Source organism: Leptosomus discolor, chromosome 15, assembly GCF_034619465.1.
Source record: "Leptosomus discolor isolate bLepDis1 chromosome 15, bLepDis1.hap2, whole genome shotgun sequence".
NCBI lineage: Eukaryota > Metazoa > Chordata > Aves > Leptosomiformes > Leptosomidae > Leptosomus > Leptosomus discolor.
The window spans coordinates 4,745,398-4,767,681 of record NC_141405.1 but is presented as its reverse complement, the minus strand read 5'-3'; the positions used below and the strand labels follow the sequence as shown (position 1 = coordinate 4,767,681).

General features: G+C 44.9%; 1 protein-coding gene across 4 annotated transcripts in view; it reads left to right on the top strand.

The window, feature by feature from the left end:
- RPTOR (regulatory associated protein of MTOR complex 1) overlaps window positions 1-22,284 on the top strand; it is a 148,754-nt gene that overhangs the window by 30,885 nt on the left and 95,585 nt on the right. For all 4 annotated transcript variants that reach the window (XM_086473480.1, XM_086473479.1, XM_086473478.1 and 1 more), the window contains exons 4-5: window positions 9,148-9,306; window positions 15,809-15,955. In XM_086473480.1, coding sequence (XP_086329606.1) covers window positions 9,148-9,306; window positions 15,809-15,955 — 306 coding nt within the window. The remainder of the gene's footprint in view (window positions 1-9,147; window positions 9,307-15,808; window positions 15,956-22,284) is intronic.

Genomic DNA, 22,284 nt, shown 5'->3' with positions numbered 1-22,284 from the left:
TGCTGCTGACGTAGTAAGTGAAGCCTAGAGCAGTGCTGAAAGATTAGAATTGCTTTTGCCTGTACCATAATTCAGAATCAGACTTTAATACACTGGTCACTCAATTAAAAAGGACTTACTTTAGTTTTCCCTACCTGTTTTTATTCTACACTGTGAAAGTCACAGGATAAGAGAGCACAAAGGTTTTCATTGTGTAGTTTGACTCGCATGTATCTCGTTCAGTGCTGAGCATTGTGTGAAAACACTGTAAATGTGCACTGTTGCTCCTTAATTGATCATTACTATCTAATAAAATACAGAAAAGAAAGCAATGGGTTGTAGATAAAGATGTTTTGATTTAATTAAAAGTTAAATTGTAGCAATTGGAATGATGATGATATGTTGAGGTGGTCTCTAAAACAGTAGAAAAGAGGAGATACTCCTCGTCTCTCCACTTTGTTGGTTTTGTAACAGAGATGCAGCTTGGCAGAGTTCTTATGCAGGGATAAAAATGAAGCCAGAAGCATGTGCCTGTAGGTGTGGTACAGGTTCAGATTTCACCGGTCATCTCCAGTGTTTTCTCAATAATTCCTTTTGCTACACACGCACTTGTTCTTGGGCCTTCTAATTTTCGGAACAGTTATGTTGCTCTGAATTTCTAGTTAAATGTGTGAAGCTAAATAAAACGGCTGTAACACCAGTCTTTGAATGAATTCTGTTTTGCTTAGGAAGACTAGTGCCATTGTTCTGCCACTATTCCTTTTCATTGTTTGGTGTGCCTCCAGGGTGTTAAATAGTTTAAAAAAAGTAAGATGTCAATGATGTTGCTTCGCTGTGTGGCACAACACAGTTGTCCGATTGCACGGCTGTGAAACGGTTTGACGTATATACGCCTGTTTTATACATCTGAGCCAGGGTTTGTTCCAGACATTCGGAGGAACTTGTTGCATCAAACTGGCAGTTGCCCCATAAAAGATGAAATCTGAGTTAATTCAATTTTATCTTTGCACTTTAAGGAAAACTAAATCCAGGATTTTTAGTGTTCATCACTAGTAGGTCTTCAGACACCTGAGAAACATCTCTGGCTGCAGGGTTTTTTGTTCTTTGGATGGAAGATGCTGGTCTGAATTCTCTGCCATGCTTGTTGACATGCTGTTATGCACAAGAGCGTTTGGAGCAGCCCCGCAGTGTGCTGGTGCTGCTGGTGCCGCTGGTGGAGGACGCGGCTGCGGGACGATTGTGCAGTCACAGTCCTGGGGACTTGCTGAGATTCTCGTGTGTGACACAGAGGTGGCAGCCAGGACCCCAGGAATGCAGAGACTGGAGTGCTGTATCCGTCCCCTGAGCTGGGTCCGTTCTTTTGCCTGCCCCAGAAGCGCTCTGCTGCTGAAGCTGACGTGCCGCTTTGTTAGACCGGAGCGGGAGGAAGCAGCGTGGGTTCGCTTCTGCCCAGGGCCGGCTTCACGCAGGACCGTTGGCGTGCCTTCACGTGAATGTTCTCCAGATTTTGAGCTTTAACAGTCCGTTTGATAGAACTGACTACAGAAGGCCTGTAACAATTTTCTTGTTGTTTCAGAACCTGCTATTAGGTCTCTTCTCCCTCTTTTTTCCCCTGCTGTTCTGCTCCCTCCATCTGCACGGACCACTCTCGCTAAACTGGCTCCTGGAGCAGGAGCAATGATTTCGAGCAGTGACCTTTGTCCCTTGAGCAGTGACCTTTGTCCCTTGAGCAGTGACCTTGGTCCCTTGAGCAGGAGCAAAGTGCTTTGGGTGCTGGGCTGGAGGTTCGAGTGCACATGCAGCCGACAGAGGTAGCGTGAAGCCTGCACAGCATTGGCCCTTGAAACTGCTGGTTTCATTACTCTTGTTTTTCAGTAACTTATTTCTTTGTAAGGCTTTTCTGTATTTCTGTTTTTCAAATTTGGGCATTGTTCCAAAAAACAGTCTCTTGGAATAATTAGACTGCTTTGATTCCTTTTAATTAAATCATGTTAAGTAGGCTGGCTGTGTGCATGGCAAAGTCTCGGGTTTAATGTGTTTTCTGCATTTGGAAACTGGGATTCAAATCTGATCCAAGTCACAGCGCAGCAGCTGCACGACATCCTATGATGTCCCATTTACGTAGAGGTTCACCTTGAACAGTAGAGTTGCTTTGAAAATAAAGAAGAAAAGATTGTAAAACCTTATAAGGAAGAAGTAGGCTACGTTAGGAAAAAGTGTTTGTACCGATAAGGGAAATGCAGCACTTGCTGCCGTGCCAGGCTTTTGGGCACCTGCCACAGGAAGGCTTTGGCACGGGTTAGATGCCAGGTTGTCAGGAGTGATGGGGATGTAATTGATTCTGCACTGGGATGACTGGGTGGGACAAGATTACTTCATGAATCCAACCCAGCCTTGCTTTCTGAGGTTATATGGCACTAAGCAATGAGCTGGCAGAATAGGAAACCTTCCAGTCCGTTGTGTTGTACGTATCGTGCCTATCAACTGTCCGTTCTACAATGGACTTTAAAAACGCAAACACTATGACTATAGTGATTCTGTTTTCTTTATTTTACCTGTAGCAGTAACTCTGAAACTGTGTTTTTCTTGCTTTATGCATCCTATTCTGCCACCCAATAGCTGTTCTAAAAGAAAATCTTTAGCAAAAACAAAACTTTGATACTTCATTATAGATTCTGGGTAGGATCAGGCATGTGGTGACTGCTGTAAGGAGGTGTAAAAGTCAGTTTCAGTATAAAATAGTGGCTGTTGGAGTAATTTCTTCTGTTGATAAATTTGGAATACATCTTCAGGTGATAAATGGAGCAGCAGTGCCAGTGAGTCTCCCAAGAAGAGCGGAGCTGCCTTACTAGACCCATTCCGGTTTCGGGGAACCTTTCACCTGACAGTGTGTCCGTCGCTAAGGGAGAGTTTGGTCCCTTCGAGGAGAGAGGGGAATGAGAGGAGGGCAGGTATGAACAGAACAGAGCTGTGATTTCGTGGAGAGCTTCCTTAGTCCTTACACAGTGCATTTCAAGCCGTTCCACGCCGTTTGCCAGCGTAACTTTACCCCCACCCACTTCTCGCTCAAGTTGTCTCTTGCTGGTGCCCTGTGACCCCACTCCAGTCTTTCAGAGCTTAATCCATGAAATGCTGCCTAAGGGGTTTAAATCCTGCCTAACCAAGTTGTGCCTGAGAATTTCTGAACTTCTAAGTGTGAGCCTCCGACCTTGTGCAGGTGGTGCCCTTTCTGCCCTCAGGTGAGCACCGTTTTACCCTCTGCTCCTTCCTGAGAGCTGTACACGCCTGTTAACATCTCTCTGTAGCAGCTGGGGAAATCATTGGGATGGCTGCCTTCATCCGCCCGGACTCGCCAACAGCATCGCGCGTCAGCAGCGTGAAGTTGCGAGGGAAAGCAGCGTGGGGATCGCTTGCCAGCAGGAGTTGTGAAAGATGAAGTGCAGATTTATTTGTATAGAAGTTGTGCCCATCAAGTTCAGTAAGGTACCTTAGGGATGGAAGGTGAGTGACTTAAAGCTTCCATTATGCTGAATGAGAAGAGGGCACTGTTACAGCTTGTAAACAGCAAAGGTTGTGAATGCCAATGGATGCATTTTTCATCCAGTTCAGCTCTGCTGTGCTAGGTGTTGCTATTTTGGCATTGAATCACATGCACGCTGCGATCCGAGTCTTGTGGAGTCTTTCTGGAACCAAGACTGAGGCCTTAGGCTGCAGGAAAATGAAAGATCAAGACTTGAATTCTATAACTTCAGGAAAATAGGTTTCTCCTTGTATTTTTTCGAGGGGAAAAAAAAATTCATCTCCCTGATGAAAATGCTGTAGTGCTCCAGCACGCGTCTGTTGCCCTGCTGCGCTGATGGGTGCCAGCGATGATGGAAACCTGCATGGCTTCCAAAACTCTTTTTTCTCCCCCTTGCCCATTAATGGTTAAGCAACATCAACAACTGAAATCACTTATTCTCAAATTGTCACCTCTAGCACTCTGCATTTCTTCCTTTTTGTAGGACCTGATCCTGAGGTGAGTTTCCTGAACTCAGCATCTGGCAGGGCTGAGCACACCAGAGTTTGGAAGGCGGATCATGAGTCGGGTTCTGGTTTCTCCAATGACACCAAAAGTGCTTTGTCATGAAACTGCTGAGCTTCTGCAGCCCCTGCGCTTTTGAGCATCGCTTGGTGATACCCTGGGAAAGGGGCCTGGAACTTTGGCTTGTCCTCTTTGTTCGGTTTATGTTTTGGCCCCATTCAAAGTAAAAGAAAAAACCTGTAATTAGGTGACGTTTCCAAAGCAGAGCCATTAATTTAAGCACAAAATCCACAGCACTGTGGGAATGACTTTATGCAGCCAATACGTACTGACATGTCCCAGTGTGATAGAAGTTGACGAACACAGTGAATTGGCTTTTCCCCTCCAGACAGACTCATCTTGGAGAGGTTACTGCTATCACCTGCTAATCAGTAAACATGTGGGTGTTTTATTTATCCTTTGAAAGAGCGAAATCCCTCATGAAACAAATGGGACGATGCTTGTGCTTTATTGCTGCTGCTTTTTCTGTTTTCTGTCTGAGCCCTGGTGGTGCCAGTGAGCCTCTTCAGCGAGGGTCAGGAGGGCACTGGCTATTCAGCTGTAGCTCTGCTGGATCTGCCCACTGACAGGTCTCCCCTGATGTTTTCCCAGACCTGCTCATTACACGGGTAGTCTCAGCCCTGCGCTGCTGGCTCATTTGGGCCTCGCTTGCCCATCCTGATGGAAGTGACACAGAGCTGGTGCAGATCCTAACAGCGGTTTTTAGGCCAGATAGGGCCAGAATGTTGCTCTCATCTCGAATACAGATTGGATAGATCACATCTTTAGCGAATCTCCTAAAGCTGATTGCTTTGATTCTGCTGTGACAGGGAATTTGGAAAGTAATTCTGAGAGAGGGTGTCAGTAGGCGATCAGCCTAACTGCTTTAGAGCAAAACCACCTCACGTTGAATTCCAGCATTAAGCGGTTAATGATAATGTCCACAGCAACTGCATCCAGCTCATGCACTTCGTAGTTAGCCTCCGACTGTTCTGTTCTGTTTTGGGTGCCAGAACTCCTTTCTACTGAAACTCCTGTTTCCTGCAACTTTGTCAATAAAATGTTTCATCAACCCAGAAGTTTGTGGCATACTGAAGACCGAAATGTCTTAAAAATGAACATAGCAACTGTATTTTTAAACAAGTATACAGGAAAATGGTTGGATAATGAGTGTTTTGTAAAAGTGTGGCAATATTACATAAACAAGCAAAACTTAATTTTTCCTGCTTGAGCAGAATAATGAAGATAGTCTGGATCAGGCTGCCACGAAGTTATTGCTTTTGACAGGAGCTCTTCAGCGAGACACTGAGGTGATCAGAAAATCAAATTCACACCAGAAAGCCAGCTGACGTCACCGTCAGCAATTTCGTGCTTGTCCATCACGCCGCTCCGGTCGGGCTTTTTAACAGCTCGAACGCTACAATTGCAGCATCAGCTGGGAGCAGCCGGTACAGCTGGGCATCGTCTGCAGGGGAGGCGAGGTCTAGATTGTCCCGTCTGATAGTTGCGTCAGGAAGCAAAGGCTCCTCGCCAGCTGCCATACAGTGTCTGTCATCGGCACGTAACAGAGGGCAGGGGAGGGCAGCGTGGTCTGCAGATGCAGTAACAGGCTGGCATGGGTCAATAGCTCATCAAAACAAAGGGAAAACAAAACGTAAAGCCTTGCTGTGTGTCTGTGTGGTTTCCACAGAAGTTACTGAGATTGAGCCCAACCTTCCGAGGGTTTCGGTGGGGCTCTGTGTGCCCATTCGCACTGACCGCCGCTTGAAAGTGCCTGTTTGGAAGTGGAAGGGAAGGAACGTGGCCAGGGATGACAAATAATGATGGAAGGAAATACAGGAGGGTGACAAAAGGAAGCTATTCATCAATGGGTAGTGATGGTAAAATGCAGAGTGTTCCTGTGAGAACTAAAGCTGTGTTAAAAAAATGCTTCTTCATACAGTGAAAGGAAAAGTAAAATTGTTGAATGGGTGAGTCCTCCTGGACCGCAGCTTGTCTGGGTGTCAGCCTTGTTAAACCTGAGGGACGCTGTGGAGCTGGGTACCAGCAACGTGCTCGCTGGGACTGGGTGGGGGTGGCAGCCCCCGGGTTGGCAAGGTTTCCGTGCTCTTTCTCTCTGTTCTTCTCAAAGACCTTCAGTTTCTGCAGTTCTGGTCTGGAAGGAGACCTTACTTGTTGTTAACGACTGTTAAACCCAGCGCCTTGTCCCACAGAACGCCACATAAACCAGTAAGCTCCGCTCCGCCCCCCCCCCCCAACGCCCCATACCCCGGTCAGACCAACAAGCCCTGAACGTTTCCTGTAATTATGGCACTTATTCTCCTGGTGGTTTTTTACATACCGATGAAAAAAGGTCGTGAAGATATTTTTTTAAGGGGGAAAAAAAAAAAAAAAGACACCTCCTGGTCTAGTGTGTTACTTGGTGCCTGTTTCTTGTCGTGTGTACGTGAGTGACATGTGACGAACTCACACCTGAAAGTCCTGAGCTGGCAGGCAGGACTTGGACGGGCTGCCTGTTTACAGGCTCCCTCCTCTCCTTTCCCTTCTTCTCAGCCTCGTGTTTCTCAGGGCGCAGATGATGTGTTTACAGTTTGGATCTTTAGATCTACAGGCTTTAGTTTTAGAGCATGGGTTCGCCTCCATTAATTGCGAGCTGTGCTTAATATTTATGCTGAAAGGACGTGAGGAGTGTTCAAATGAGCGTGTTCTCCTTTGAAAAAAAGGAGCTGAGAAATTACCAACCGCTGTGGTTCTAGTGCCTTGTAAAGATGCCAGCAGGCAGGATGTGATTGAAGGGGCACATTTTTGCAAATCAGCGCCTTCATAACAACACTGAAAGGAGAGAGGAAGAGGTGTGGGGGATCCGTGTGGAGATTAATATAGCCTCTTATCTTTACTTAGCGCGGAAGTTCCCAAAAAGGATGAGTGTGTCAGATCACTGGTTCTTTCTTAATATTTTTTTCTCCTTTTGCTTGCTTTTCTCCGTTGTTGTAATCATGTAAACGATGCCATTCATTGCATCCGCCTTGCATATTGGCTTGAGGTGCTGAGTATTAATTGAGCAACACGATATCTGTTTTTCAAGCTTTGTAGATAAGAAAACCATTTTTATATTAAAGTGCTTCATCCTCTTTTACTGTGATATTTTAAGACTTTCTTATCTTTGCCTGTCATAGAGGGAAACCTAAAAAGCCCAAACTTCAGAGACCTTGGGTTTGGCTTATAAACAGGCTTTCAGTAGCAGACTTTTGTAGAGGTATGTATACAGTTGTCCTGCTCTTAAACTTGGCTCTGTATCTCAGTACCTCGGCTTTAATTTTTTTAAGCCATTGTGATTCTGGATTCCCAGTCTCTCTCTGGAGAAGAGAGGAGGAAACAAGCTTTTGTCTTTCAAAGGGCAGTTGAAAGACTTTTTGTTATTATTTGGCCTTGCTTCAAAAAAATGCACTTTTGAGTATGACAAACTAGCTACTACACAGCCATCCTGGGCTTAGCCAAGTAAAAAAGGTTTTGAAGTACTGGGGGTTTTTAACAGTTGGATTTTTATTCCCTCCCCCCCCCAACCATAGAAATGGGCTCTGATTTACGTGCTTGTAGAGCTGTGTAGCTGGGAACGATAGTGTCATGTCCAAAGCCCAAGTTGTGATGTGACGGAACACAAAGTTTTTCCAAAAGCAAGGGTCGGGTGCCAAGGGCTCTCGATCAGTTTTCCCTGTGTGAATATCAGCTTCCTGGGACTTTCGTGCACTTTCATCTTGAGAGTGTTGTCTTAAAGTAGAAGCTGCTTGAGGTGAGGTTATGAGATGTGGTTATGTTCGTAACCCTTCTTTAGGGAGGGGGGGCTGATACACTCTGGTGTTACCTGGTGCCTGATTGTAACCGCTAATAGCTAATAAATTAATTTAAAGGTGTGTTAGTATTATGCCAGATTGCTTTGATTTATTCCCCCCCCCGTTTTCATCAGTCACTGAACATTGAATGAAATTGTCCTATACTTGCTGATGGCACATTTATTGGGTTTTTTTTTATTTGTTTGGTTTTTTTGTTGTTTTTTTTTTTTTAACTGTAATTCTGTAGATTTCTGTAGTCTATTCTAGTACCTGCAGGTCACTAGTCTACTTTTAAAAGGGCTGCACCTTCAGTCAGCAGGCTTCTCTCTGCCTCTTACGTGTGAGGAGCAGCCAAGAGCTATTGAGCCAGAGTCGCGTTTATGGTCTGAGGGAGCCAGCGGTGCTGGTGAGCTGCTGGGAGGGAGAGATCCGCGAGTTCACAGCAAAGTCGTTACTGAAAACGAGTGTGCCCGCAGTGTATGTAGTGTGGCTCTGAGAGGGTGGCCCAGTTTCTTTTGGAAGACAAAACGTTTTGCTGTAAATTTTTTTACTGTGTCTGTTGCGGGTCCATCCAGAAAAGGCAAGACTCTGCCTAGGTTTAACGTTTGCAGAGGTGTTGGCCGGGTTTTGTTACATCTGTCTTATCAAGAAAAGGGGAACCAACTAGTTGCGGCTTAGGAAGAGGGTGGGGATGCTGCTATTCTAGGTCTTATTCCATGGAGAATAGCTGTCTGAACTTCTCTACCCTTATGTCTTGTGTTTTCATTCCCTTTAAGGCTTGACGCAAGAGCTGTGTCCCCTTTCCAGATGGGAGGGAAGGAACATTTCAGAATGAAATTTGACATATACAGAATATCTGATTTATACAATTTTCTGTCTTGAAGGGGGAATTTTGCTCAGTTGGAGACATACAGGGTGTGAATCTGAGGATTAAGAGAATTGTGCAGGGTTATTTTTGAGGCTGGCTAATGTTGAAAACATATTTGACCTTCCTAAGACTGATTGAATCTTAATAACCCCTGAGCGATGAAAGGGATGGGAGTTCAGAGATGTGATAAAGTCGCTCAAACCTGTGTTGTTCCTGTATGTGTGTGTGCAATCCCACATACCAGTAGCAGACATACTCTGTTTATTCAGCTCTGCAGTAAATGTTTTGTGTTTTCCTTTTCTAACGTAACTAATTTGTGTACATGCTTCTGTCTTAACTAGGTGCCTGCATCTTAAATAGGTTTGTTTTTACGCTTAAAATGATTGTCTTACATTTTATGTTACTAGGCCAGGTACAAGCAGAGTCTTGATCCTACGGTGGATGAAGTTAAGAAACTGTGTACGTCTCTGCGTCGAAACGCCAAGGAAGAGCGGGTACTTTTCCACTACAATGGACATGGCGTCCCCAGGCCAACAGTAAATGGGGAGATCTGGGTCTTCAATAAGGTGCGTCTTTGCGAAGCAGTGCTGAACAGCTGAACCTTTGTCACTGCTCTGTCGATTATTGAAGTCTTCTGTTAGAGGACAGCTGGGTTTTCAGGGTTTGAAACGTGTCCGCAGGTATTTGTTTGGTTCCCTGCTGACAGCTGTTTGCTTTCCTCATGTTCTTGGAGTTCTGAGAGACCAAATAGCTTGTCCCTCACCTCCCAGCGGGGAAGGGCGTGCTTGCACTTGCTTCATCTGCTTTTCAGAGGTAGCACCCCAGCTCTGTTGTGCCTGGGCAAGCAGTGAGGCTCCCCGATGGACTTGGCTTTGCTGCCTGGTGTCACTGACTGATTATTAAGTTCTTACCATGAAGTTTATGCTTAAAATGCCTACTGACTCTGAACAGCCACTGTTCACACTAGCTGGAGATGCTACATGAGGACAATAAACCATACGGCTAGCTCTGCTTCCAGAGCACAGAGTACTGAAGAGCCTCCAAGTACAGTTTAATAGGTGTCTCTTATTTTTTTAAAGAGTTCTCTAACTCCTGCTGAGCCATGGTTTGGAGCCATGGGTTGCACAGCTCTGTAGATCACATGCAACACCCTTTGAGTGACTCCAAGTGTGACCTAAATGTATTTTGCTTTCCCTTTAGTTAAGCTATTTAGTGTCTATTGAGGGTAGCTGATTTAGAATGGAGTCTTAGGAAGTTGAGCGATACTGCTTGTAGCTGAAAAGTACATTCAGCTGACACAGAACTTGCATTCATTATTATAGACATGCTCCTATTTTATTTTGGGGGCTTATTGAGCTTTTCCCATACTTCACAAGTATTATTTTTATAATTGAATGACCATTCACTGGTAGTCTGAAAGAGCAAGGTGGAAGGGAAGGGGAGAAAGTGCAAGAGGGCATCACTTTATTCTGGTGCATCTATATTGGGGACTTGATTAGCATTCAGACCAATAAACAGTTGGTCGGACTACTAATGCTGAATTTGAAGCTGAATTTGGTGTTTAAGAACAAATAGGAGTGACCTTCTGCTTACTTAGCAGGCAGTGTGTAATAAATAAGCCAGAAAGAACTCTGGGCAGGATGTGTTACACATGGAAGAAGGAGAGGTTACTGCTCGGTGAAGTTGTGCGCTGTGCTGAGTGCTTTGTCAAGAGCTGACGGGGTATTTGCCAGTTTGCCTGCAGCGTCAGCTGGGGTAACGTGGTGTGGATGCCACTGGTGATGAGGAGCTGAGGTCTCTCTGATTTATCTTACAGACAGTGGAAATAAAACCACTTGATTGTCCTAGAGGTTGATGGGGAAAGTTGAGACTTAGTAATTTTTGCAGCATCTTGTCAAATAATGGCTTTTTTCAAAAGAAAGAATCGGGAGTGGAACTTTATGAAATGAGCAGCGTTTAGAAATCAGTTGTAAGGAATTTGGTCTCAGATCGAAGCAGAGGAGCTAATGAGGGCGGTATTACAGCCCTCTTGAATTGAAATAGTGGAGGAGGAACTGGAATTTGACTGTGCTGACGTTTTAGAGTTAGATTTAAAGTGCTCACGTGTGCACCTGCAGTCTGTTGTAAGAGCAGGAGGGCAGAGCTGAACGGGACCCTGAGATCGTCCAAGTGAGGGGCCAGAAGGAGCGGAACAGGCCTGGCTGGTGGGCGTGCTGTGTTACAGGCTGACCTGTTTGTTGGAGCAAATAGGATGTTGGGATCTATCCTGACTTCCCGGGGGGCGAGGCTGAGCATCTTTCTCCCGTTCCCCTGGCCGTGTGCTCCTGGCGGGCCCCGTCAGGCTGTTGACGAGGCTTTGGGGCGGGTGCTGCAGGGGGTGCAGGGCAGTGGGGCAGACGGGAGGTGCTGCGGCCATTGGAGCTCAAGGGTAGGAGCCAACAGTGGAATCTTGAGAGTCTTTCCAAACATTTCAATGTGCTTTTGTTCTCAGTCTGTAGATGCTCATTTTTTGTTTTCCTTTTTTTCTCCCACAAAATTGGTGTGCAGCCGTTACGAGGCTGATGACGTCGGTGGTGACACGGAGGCCTTTTCCCGCTGTGTTGGAGCAGCCGGCGCTGCGCTCCGGCAGCCCGCGTGGGCAGAGCTGTGCGGGTTGGTGACCTTGTGCCTCACGGGCTGCCCGAGGTTTCGGGAGGCACGGCCGAGCAGACCCAGTGCCTCGTTTCTGCTGGTTTACTGTGAGGCGAGACAAAGTGCAAGCAGCCTGGAAACTTAGGGGCCCTTCGTACCTGCTCGATTGTTTTTCTTTTTAACCCACGTGCCCTGTAACCACGGGCCACCTTTGGAAATCTCCCTTTGCTGTCGCCACGCTTAGGTTTGTTCATGCCTCCTGTTTTGTGAGAGGCCGTGGCTTTCAGCTCCTACTAAAGCCTGTGGTGCCAGGAATTGTCAGAATACCCCAGGCAATTCTGGGGTGTAGGAGGTGTGCTGCGGGTGGGGGACAAGGCTGTGGCTGCTCATAAGCATCTCTCCTGTAGTGCCACAGGTTATTTAAACCTCCTGACACGTGCCAGCAAGCTGTCAGAGACAGCAAATAGGTGTAGTGGTGCGGGAGCACTTTGTAATGGTGCTGGCGAAAGTTCACGAAGCGTTAGATCTTCATTAATAGCTTCCTCTTAATTTCTCAAGAATTGTTATTTTAAAATGAATGTAGACCTCTGCCCTTGCACAGCTGCTGCTCTGTCTGAACTGGTGTTTTAAAATGGCAATATAAGGAGAATGCTTCTCTGATGTGCTTTATTATATACTCCTCTGATGAACTGTCTGCCTATGGAGCTGGTTGAATCAGGTGGCAGAGGGCCTGGAAGACAGACGTGTTCCCGAAGGTGTCCCAGAACACCTGGAAGGGTCCCCCTGCTCCAGCTCTGCCGTTCCTCTGCCGGGGGGCTTGCGGGGCTGCCAGGGCACTGGCAGATTGTCCCCTAGCTCTGTCGGAGGGAGAGCCCTGAATTTGCAGCTGATCTCTGTGCACTGTAAGAAGCCGTCCTTGCACAGCAGTGATGTGTCCAGGGCAGATTAAGCCTGGTATATTCTGATATGTAGATTAAAAAAGACAAAACCTTTGGGAGCCTGGTTCACTTCAGCTGCACGTCTCAGCCACTGTGCTCAGTTAACAGCGTTCAGATGCTACCACAGAGGCGTTTGAAAGAGGAAGGAGCATGGTGCAATTTGGATAAGGCGCTTGAAAAACTAGTAGCTGAACTAACTTGGTCTTTAAAAACCAAACCTGCCTTCTCTCCTACAGACAAGTTTTCCTTGAGTTTAATTTTTTATACCTTTTGACGAGTTGTGCTTGCTGAAGCATAAATACCTCTGATCGCGTTCACCTTTCAGGGTTCACCCATGAAGCAAGCCTTCCCTTTTGATAGCTGGTCTAGCCTGACAGGTGAAGAGGACATTAAGAATTAAATAATCTGACACTGCTCTGCATTCATGTTACTAGAATTTAAACCTGACCCTCTATGTATGTTGTGTAGAAAAGCAGGTAGCGAGGGGTGGCTGTGGCCACGCTGCCTCGTGGCACAGAGTGTGGGTACAGGGAGTGCCCGCTCCTCTTCCCCGCACCCTCCCTGCTGCCCTCGAGACACGTGCTTCAGCAGTGACTTCAGCTCCGTAGCCTCCTGGGCTCAGAGACAGCAGGAAGGGAAGCAGGAAGTATTTTTGTTATAATTTTTATCCCCCAGCTTTCAATGGCAGCCACTCAGCAGTGCAACGCCACTCCAAGGCAGCAGGGAGGGCGGGAGGAGTGCTGGAGTTTGTTAATTCTTGCTTTGCAGCTCGGCAATCAAAACATTCCCGAACTCTTTCGGTTAGAGAGGTAATGAGATGTATAGGGAGAACTGGGGATGGATTCCCGCAGGTTCATTGCCAGAAGGTTCATTTTCTGAGATTTCTGAGGGATTCCACGAAGTTCAGAAATCCCAGGACAGACGCTGAGGAAGCTTTTTATCTTTAGAGGATCCTCTCCAAGCATTGTTTCATCTTTGGTAGGAAATGGGAAGAGAGATCATACCATGTTGTGGAAGGAATGACTGTTTTGAAAATGTCCTTTTCCTGGGTCTGTTACATCTTACTGCTGTACAAAAAGACGTGCAATGTCTGCAGTGACAAGCAAATTCTGCTGCTAATGTGAGAATATGAAACACAAAATGTGCATCATCATTGTGTTCCTATTAAGTCCTTTGGAAACTATTTCCACATCACTCATCCTGTCCACAGCTCTGCTGAAACATCCTCCATTTGACCAAATAAGGGCCAGAAGCTGCAGTCCTCCTTCACGCTGTCGGAGATTGCCATGGCTCGTTGTTTTAACTGGCTGCTGTCGCTGACACCCGTTCAAGCCAGTACTAATTACAAACTGTGCATTGTTTTACTGTAGGCTTCCTGCTCTGGCTCGCTGTACAGCATGGGCAGACGAAGGAAGGACTGAGGCAATCCTTATGAATGGGTTTATTTGGCATTATCTGGCGTTTTGCCAGCTTTTGAAGACGCCATAACATGCTTTTCATATATTTATTGCGAGTGCTGTTGTATCAATGAGGAGCAGTGTTCCTTTTCTAGTTTAGATTGCTACTATTTTCTGAGAAAATCCCAACATGGTCTCAAAAAGGTAAAAATCAACACCCCACCCCCCTGCCCTGGCTCCAAACATGTTTATTCTGAAGTTCCCCAGAACTTCTCTGCAAAATCTGAAGAATTTTTTTGTTTTTAATATTTTTGAGCTGTTCGTTAAGCAGTTGGTTATGAAATCTGTTCAAATCAGTTTCTGGTTTAGTTGTTTGTTGTGTCATTCCTTTAAACAGTCACAGAGGGATGGTGGGAGCTGTGTTAACAGAACAGAAACTTTCTTGCTGAAACCCAAAGTCAATACTGAGAACAAAACATACGGACAAGCTCTTTCATATCCACAGCCCAAGCACAGCAGAGGCAAGATGAGCCAGCATCAAAAGATCACCCTGAGCAACCATGCTAGGAAACTATTATTTAACACTCCTTTTTTCTTCAAACTATCTCATTTACATATCGTTAACAAATTTGATAAGTTATATGTGACCCCCACAGTACAGTCAGAACATAAAATTCTTCTGGTTGGAAATACCACAGTATTAATCAGAGCTATAATCCAGTCTTAGCTGTAGCAACGTGCATGAGAAGTATAAAGCTAAAACAATGCATGCCCATAAAACCTCAGTGACAATCCGCGTCAGCACAGGGTTTATGTGTAACTTAGGGTGATTGGAGTGTGCTTCAACTGAGTGATGTCCTTACAAAAGGCCTGGGCCAAGGATGAGTTGTTCATGTATCGTTCTGTCCTGCAACAATTTGCAAAGCTCCCAACCCCCTAAAACTCTGGCTTTTATAAACATTTTTCCTATTAATTTTAATGAAACAACTGAAACTTTTATATATGGGTGAAACTGGATTTTGAAATGATTTACTGTTTCCTACCTTATCTACCATATGGTTTATGATCACCTTCTGTCTTTATATATGCTGATACGTGTCCTTGAAAATTTTATTTTTGTACAAGTTTACTGGTTTTATTACAGCTATTTTAAGTCTCTTGAATTTAAATGGGAGTTATGATCCCATCCATCATTCTGCTGATGTTAATAGAACATCCCAGCTTTTACTGTAGGTTCTGGGCAGAGCGCAGTGCTGTAGGAGCAGGACCAGGTTGCCCTCTGGCTGCAGCTGGGAAGGGTTCTGCAGTCAGCCGCTGGGAGCTTGAGGGACTCCAGAAATCGGCTTGGGTTTATAGCTTCAGTTCTGCCCCTTAGGTTAGGGGGTGGCCCTTCATAGCTAGTTTAAATGTCTGATTTTTGATCCTCCTTGTATTTTAAGAAGCTCTTGCCTCCAGTTTGGGGGCGATAAGATGGAAGTCAAGGAGCCAAATACTTCCTATTTACAGAAACCGAACTGTTGGTACTTCGCTTGGTTGAAGGCAGGCTTTGTTGGTTTTAATTTTATTGGGTGATTCTGAAAGTTGCACAGAAGTTAAAGGCTGTAATAAAATTATGAAGCATCTCGTTAAACTAAGATGGCGTAGCAACTGGTGGGTTACATAGTCTTAATTATCAATCTTGATTTATTGATGGAGTTTTCAGTTTAAGACGTTTGATGTTAAATTGAAGACAGCTGGTTTACATCCATTACCAGTGCTGCAGAAATCTGAGATAGAATTGGACTATTAAATGCTGGTTGGAGTTGTTAGCACATACCAAAGCACTCTGTGGAGTCGTAGAACTTTAGGTTGGAGTTCAGCGTTTCAGACAATAACACAGTAAAATCTACTTGTCGTTTGTGTTGGAGTTGGGTTCAGAGTCCTCATTGTTCGTAGATGTTCATTGGTATTTGTAGTGATTAGTATGCCCAGTGTTCAATCTAGGTTTTGTTTTGTGATTTCAGAATTGGAAATTTTGTGTGTATATTTTATTATGTCACCAATGAAAGTTCTGTGGCTTCTCTGTCTCTTTGTAACGCGAGTGTTTTTTTTTCTTCTTACAGAACTATACTCAGTATATTCCTCTATCCATATATGACCTGCAGACCTGGATGGGCAGCCCTTCCATCTTCGTCTACGACTGCTCAAATGCCGGCCTTATTGTCAAGTCATTCAAACAATTTGCACTACAGAGGGAGCAGGAGTTGGAGGTGAGATCACGGTCTGTGGCAAAGGTTTCATTTGTGTTTGTGCCGCGGGGTTAAGTTTAAGCTTCCTTTGCTATATGCAGCTGAAAAATGTGTTTAAAACTATGTTGGAAGGCAAATTAATTTGCAAATAATTTTGCCACTCCAGTCTTTCTGGTTCAGTTTGCTATCCCATTAAACTTGGAACAATTTTTAATACAAGCGCTAATTAAATTGTGAAGTTAATAGAATCAATTTGTGCCCTAATGGTCTTTTCTGCTGAGATAAATGCTGAGGTGAACTAGACACTGATTTTGGTTGCAGAAGTGTGGTATCTGGGTATGTGTTTGGATGAGTTTGGAGTTTTGTGCTGTTGAATGTGAAAATGTGAAACAAAGTGCTATGAACCTGATACGCAGAGGGCCTGTCACTGGTGATGTCAGCTTCTCGGAGGGCTGGAGTTGAATGGGTTTCTAATGAAGAGCTGTCTTTCGTTGCGAATGTAATTGCTGATAAATTTATTGAAGTACATCTGAAATGCAAAGTGGAAGGTAAGAAGTCAGGATTCTTTGTGCAGCTGTTGGGATGGTGAGACTCCCTGCTGCCAGAAATCCCTGCTGGCTTTAGCTTACGGAGAAAGCACGTTTCTTAAAGGTTAACTTCTTACACTCTCACAGTTCTAAACCACTGTATTTAAAAAACCTCAAACTTTAGGGAAGGAACATTAATTAGACAACTGACTGTCACAAATGCAGCCTTGAAGCAGGTCCTCACAGCACCCCAGGCTGCAGTTCCTTTCGTTCTGCATTCCAGTTTTTGGAGATGCTTTTGTGGTAACTCTTTTGGCAGGTGGAAATTCCATTCTACTGACAGAAAACAGTCTAACAGCTTGAGAGGTGTAGATTGTTTCGTTATTCCTGCTCTTCAACCAATGATAATGCTGTATTTTGTAAAGATAAGAAACCTCCCAAAGTCTGTGGCCTGGGAAGAACGTGAAGCTGCAAGACACAGGTCGGTAGGATCGGCAGTAGGTGCCTGTGGAAGGTCACCATCTTCTGAAGTCAGGGGGGATGTCAGTCAGGGGGTCACGTGTGTTCTTCTCTCCAGGTTTTGCTCTGAGCCTGCGATTTGGGTGCAGTGTTTTTCAGAGTCTTTCTCTTCTGTTTGTACAATGAGCCCTTCTGGATTTCGGGTTTGTTTTCTCATTCTGTTCCTGAGCAGGTTGAAAATGGGCCTGACTTTACCTTCCCTTTCCCTGCTTTTTTAATTAATTTCCTTTTTTTCCTTGCCTCTTGCTGAGCTCCAGAATGACTTTGGAGCTATTTTGGAAGGCAGGCAGCTGCAGGGGTGTCTGCTGGTTTCTGCTGTGAGACAGATAAACTGCTCAGGTGAGGCTTGTGTGGGAAAAGCTCCTCTCTGCAAGTCGGACAAACCAGACTGGCTGTGGACAAGGACAGTTGGTTACACGGAGAAAGATGAGCACAAGTAACGAAGTCAGTCTTTATTCCAACAAAAATATTAAATTCCATTTGCTCTGTTTTGGTTTTTTTCTTTTTATTTTACCAAATAACGTGAGGTTCCATGGGAAAACTGCTTTCCTACTTCTTCTGTTTGCAACACAGGTTAAAACTACCAGTTAATTTGATTGTGAAAATACATCCAGGCTTACACGTCAGCTTTTCGTTCTGTGTCTTTAGCTACTGACAGCTTACTGGGGTAACTGGTTATTAGTAACAGAAAGCAGAGGACTTGGTAACAGACAAAAAAGTGCTGACAGTGTCATACAAAGCATGGATGAGAATTCCTTTGGAAACCTATAAATTAATGAATTGTTAAAATTCATGAAAAGTGAAGTAAAGCTGGAACTCAAGAGGGGCTGCTAGAGTGATCAAGATAATTGTTAGACCATCTTACTGAAAGGAGATTAGAGGAGCTTGCCGTTCCCTTAATCTGACAGCATGAAGGCTGAGGGAAGCCAGGGCTGTTGAGTTCATTTTCTGGGGGTCCCTTGTTTTGGATAGCACAGAGCACTGGCCAGGTGCCGTCAGGGTATACAGAGTTCCGCGGGAAACATAAAAAATAATTACAACGTATTTATAGGTGTGTTTGCAGCCCCATTATACTGGGTTTTTGCTGTTCACGGAGTATGAAGGCAAGTGCTCTTTCTTAATGTAGAATCTAAATCTCATTCAGCCTCCAAAGAGAGGATGCAGGAGAAGAAATGATGACTTGGGAGCGATAGAACAGCAGTTAACGCTTCTCTAAGATACCCGAGAAAAGATAATGTTGTAGCACTGCATGGTACATTGTCATTGTCTTCTTTAGAGAGTTGCCTCCAAAATTGCACTTGAATACTAGATACAATTTTATTTTATTTTTTTTGCCTTTTGTGAGTAAATAAAGCCCAGCTAGTGCGTATGAGTAAGAGCAGTGTAGATAGAAAGAAGTGTATCGGATTCAGTAAGAAGACGACTGTTTACTGAAGGCAGGAATCTGTCATGTCTTATCCTGCAATTGAAAATATGTTTTCTCTTTGGCAAGACTGCATCTCTGAGGGAGGTGAGGGTGAAGGCAGGAGATCTAGCTCGGAAGATACCAGAGCCAGTTCAGCTGTAACCAGTTTTTTATGGGATGGGGAATGGGCAGATGTGGAGATAATTTTGTCATTTGATTATAGCTTTGTATTGTGTAATTATAGGGCAGCAGTTAAGCTAATAAAGTCTACCGATCCCCACTATTCTTAATATGCCATGGTGTTTCCAAACTTCCAAGTGAAATGGGCTGTGGTGGACTTGACTGTTTCAGAGAAATGTCTGTGAATTTTTTAATTCTCAACCAGATGAGCAGTTAAGGATTTGGTTTATTATCCAGCTAAACAGAAGTATGTATTTTGCAGATGAGAAACATCTATTTAGCAGCGTGGTGTGCATAGGATGTGGCATAGTATTAAGTACAACAAATTCGTTTAAAAGTTCATTTTTCCCGTGGATCTTGCCTTTATTTGTTTTGGTTTTGTCCTGATATTTCCCATAGAAGGCTATTGTTTTCCCTTCCCAAAGGCCATTTTTCAGACCTGGAATCTGACCCCGGCTTTCAGAAACTGAAGTTCCTGCTGTTGCTTCCCTGGCTGTTGTCCTGTCGGGCACCACGAAGCCCAGTGGCAGTGAGGGTGGTGTGAATTGTGGGGGCGCAGGGGGCGCAGGCGCTTGGCCTCGTGCCGCCATAGGAGAACAGCGAGTGAAACGGCGTCTGCAGAGCAGCAGCGGCCTGGCTGGGAACCGCCTCGCTGGGCCACGGCCCCGGAGCTCTGCGGGGAGCGTGGCGTGGAAGGGCTGGCACCGGGTGCTCTCAGCCCTCTGCCGCTGGCTCTGGCGGTTCGGTGAGCGGGTAGGAATACACCGGCACTCTGGAGAATGCAGCAGGCATTCAGGTGCGCCGTGCTAATGATGATAAAACAGTAGGCTGGTTATTGCTGATTAATTTTCGGTGAAATTGTGACATTGTGTTTCCTCTGACTCATGCTTGTTTCGTACAGCAAAGGTGGCCGTGTTAAGGCCACATCTGAGAGGAACAGAAGCGAAGGCTGAAAGACGTCTCCTAGATGCGTGCTTGGCTGCATGAGACACAACTTTGGGGTTTTCAGCAGTGTACCTCGCAGCTGCAGACCAGCTCGTTTTGTTCCTTGTGGCTTGAGGAATCCGGTGGGGCGGGGGGGTGCCTGTTGGGTCGCCCCTCCAGCAGGGTATGTGACTAACTGGCCCTAATTGGAGCTGAGGAACTCACAGGTTTTGTTTTTCCGTCTTCAACGTTAGTTCTCAAAAAATTAGCTTAACGACAGCACAGCAGAATGTTATCTGGCATTAGCATCATGTCTGGGGGGGGAATTTTTCTCATCCACCATCTGCTAGGAGAGAGGAACATCTTTTCTGTAGCTGCATCAGTGTCTTCCGCAGGGGAGGAGGATGCTCACAGCAGGAGTTGCGTGAAGCTGACAGGTCTGGTCAGCGCTTGAAATAACGACTCCTAGGCTCTGTCTTGGGCAGAGTTCGTCCCGAGTTTACCTGAACGTGTCAGTTGAGTCAAAAAAGGCTTGGTTTTCTATCATGTGCTTGTTTCTCAGTCTAATTATATAGGTAAATAACTGCATTCAGTGGTTTAAAGAACATGTATTGTTTCCCTTGCTGTTAATTACAAGCAGTGATTCTTGCAGATCTGTTAGCTCTTCCTCCGGATAGACAGAGCACTTGCAAGTAGCAAACCTGAGCGCTCCTTGGCGTGGGCAGCTATAATTTGTTTTCAGAGCAAATTAATTACCCCCTTCTCACAGGAATGATAGCGTATTTTAGTATCATTGATAAATTAATATGACCACTATTATTTTGTCTGAAGGGCTATGGATTGTCAGTTGCCCTGAAATAATAATAACCAACACACTGAGTACTCTGTTCATAGTAAGGAATTTTTGCTTACGAAGCTTCCACAGGAAAATACGCATCAGTTTGCCTTGAGGCCGTGTTTCTGCTGAAAGAAGTTGAGAGTTAGTCATGGCCTGCTGCAAGGTCTGCATCTGACTGATTGCTTCCAGAAACTGTTGATGTATCCAAAAAAGGAAACAATTAAAGAATGTAGATAAATGCATATTGATAATTTTGATATCCTTTCATGTGTCGTAACTTTACATGGGTTATCTACTGTTCTCACAGTTGTGGTTGCCAATTTATGTTTTATAGTCTTCCTTTAGCCTTCTACTTATTTCATGTCTTGCCCTAACAAAAAGTTACATTTCTGAGAGAACCAAGCAGACTAAAAAGTCTGGCTTCAGTGGATGTTCTAAGGATGCAAAAATAAATGTTCATGGTGGGATTTACTCTACCTTCTCTTTTTTTCCCCCCTCTCTTCCTCCTTTACTTGTAAAAGAATGGTTTGCTACGTCATTATCCCTAGAAGTCTGACAAGATCTGTAATTACGTGCTGGTGTGGTATGTGCATTCTGTGGTTGTTACCCGTTCATCTCCTAACGCACAAACACAGCGCGTGTGGCCCAGCTGCTCATGTTCGTCTTGCTGCGTAGAAGCCAAGCGTTGAGCAGGTCTTGGGGTATGAAATGAGGGGCACCACCAGGCTGGGACGCGTGTCAAGCCGTGGGTGTTCCACACTACTCAGAAAGCAGAAACACCGTCTGAGTGTACTTCCCACCGCCAGACCCCCTTTCTGAGGATACCTGGAGGGCAAGTCTGTCTTTAGGAGGTGAATGGCTGCAGCTAAGCAGTTTTGCTGCTTTATGTTTATAAATCTGTGAAGGGCTAATGCTTTTCCACATTATTGCTCATGACTTTTTCTGCAAATAAAAGATCTTTTCAGTATTTTATTTACCTATTTTTTGTTAGTAGCATACAGCCTAAGTTTTATCGAAAATAAATATCACTGGAGGACAAGTGATGGCTTGAGGGTAGCTCCATTTCCACCCAAGGTACGGCATGAATCTTTGCTGAAATCAGCACAACAGAACTGAGAGCAAGGACAGATCTTAGCTAATTTGGACAACTTGAGAAAGCCAAAGTGTATCACTGCTGCCTCTGGGATTAGAATGGAAAAAAAATATTTAAAGAATCAAAAAACTTAATAGGTTGCATCTGAAACTTCTCCATAGCTCGTCAGGTTGCTTTGCTAGACAGAGATACATGATTGTGCTGGACTCCGGGTGTGTAATACAAGTACTCTGTTCCCCATCGTGCCCTCTGAGACGCCAAAGGATCTCCCCTGCAGATAGACAGAGTTTTTCACATTCAAGGGTGGTTAAGAATGAATTTATTAGTCAGCTGCATCACCTTAGTCAGCTGGAAAAAAGAGAGAAACTGTCTGAAGTGTTGGTCTGTGGAAGAACGAAGTCCCTTGTGCTGGCTTTGGTAACAGCATTTAGGTAGATCACTTTGGGCCTTTGCTTTCTAACTCGGACACGAATGAGCAGCGAAGACACTGCATGTGTTCAGTCTTTCCGCTGTTCCTCAAAGAACCTTTGAGTACCGTAGGTCAAAATTTGGGGTGGCTGAGGTGTTTGGGTTTTTTTTTACCTGTTTCAGAAGGGCACTGGAAAGATTATGGGTGTTTTTCATTCTGTGAATTATCAGTCTCAAAAATCATACTCTTAATCAAAATTTTAATTAGGAGAATCACTGTGGTTTTGAAAAACGGCAGTATTGGTACCTGTGGGCTTTCTGCTTTAACGACTGGTGCTTGGACAGGGTGATCAATGGCCATAGTCAGGTCAGGATTTTAGAAACTCAACTTTCACAGCAGACTCGACCCTGATTTTAAAAAGCCCTGAGTATGCCCGTGTGTCTGCTGTTTCACAT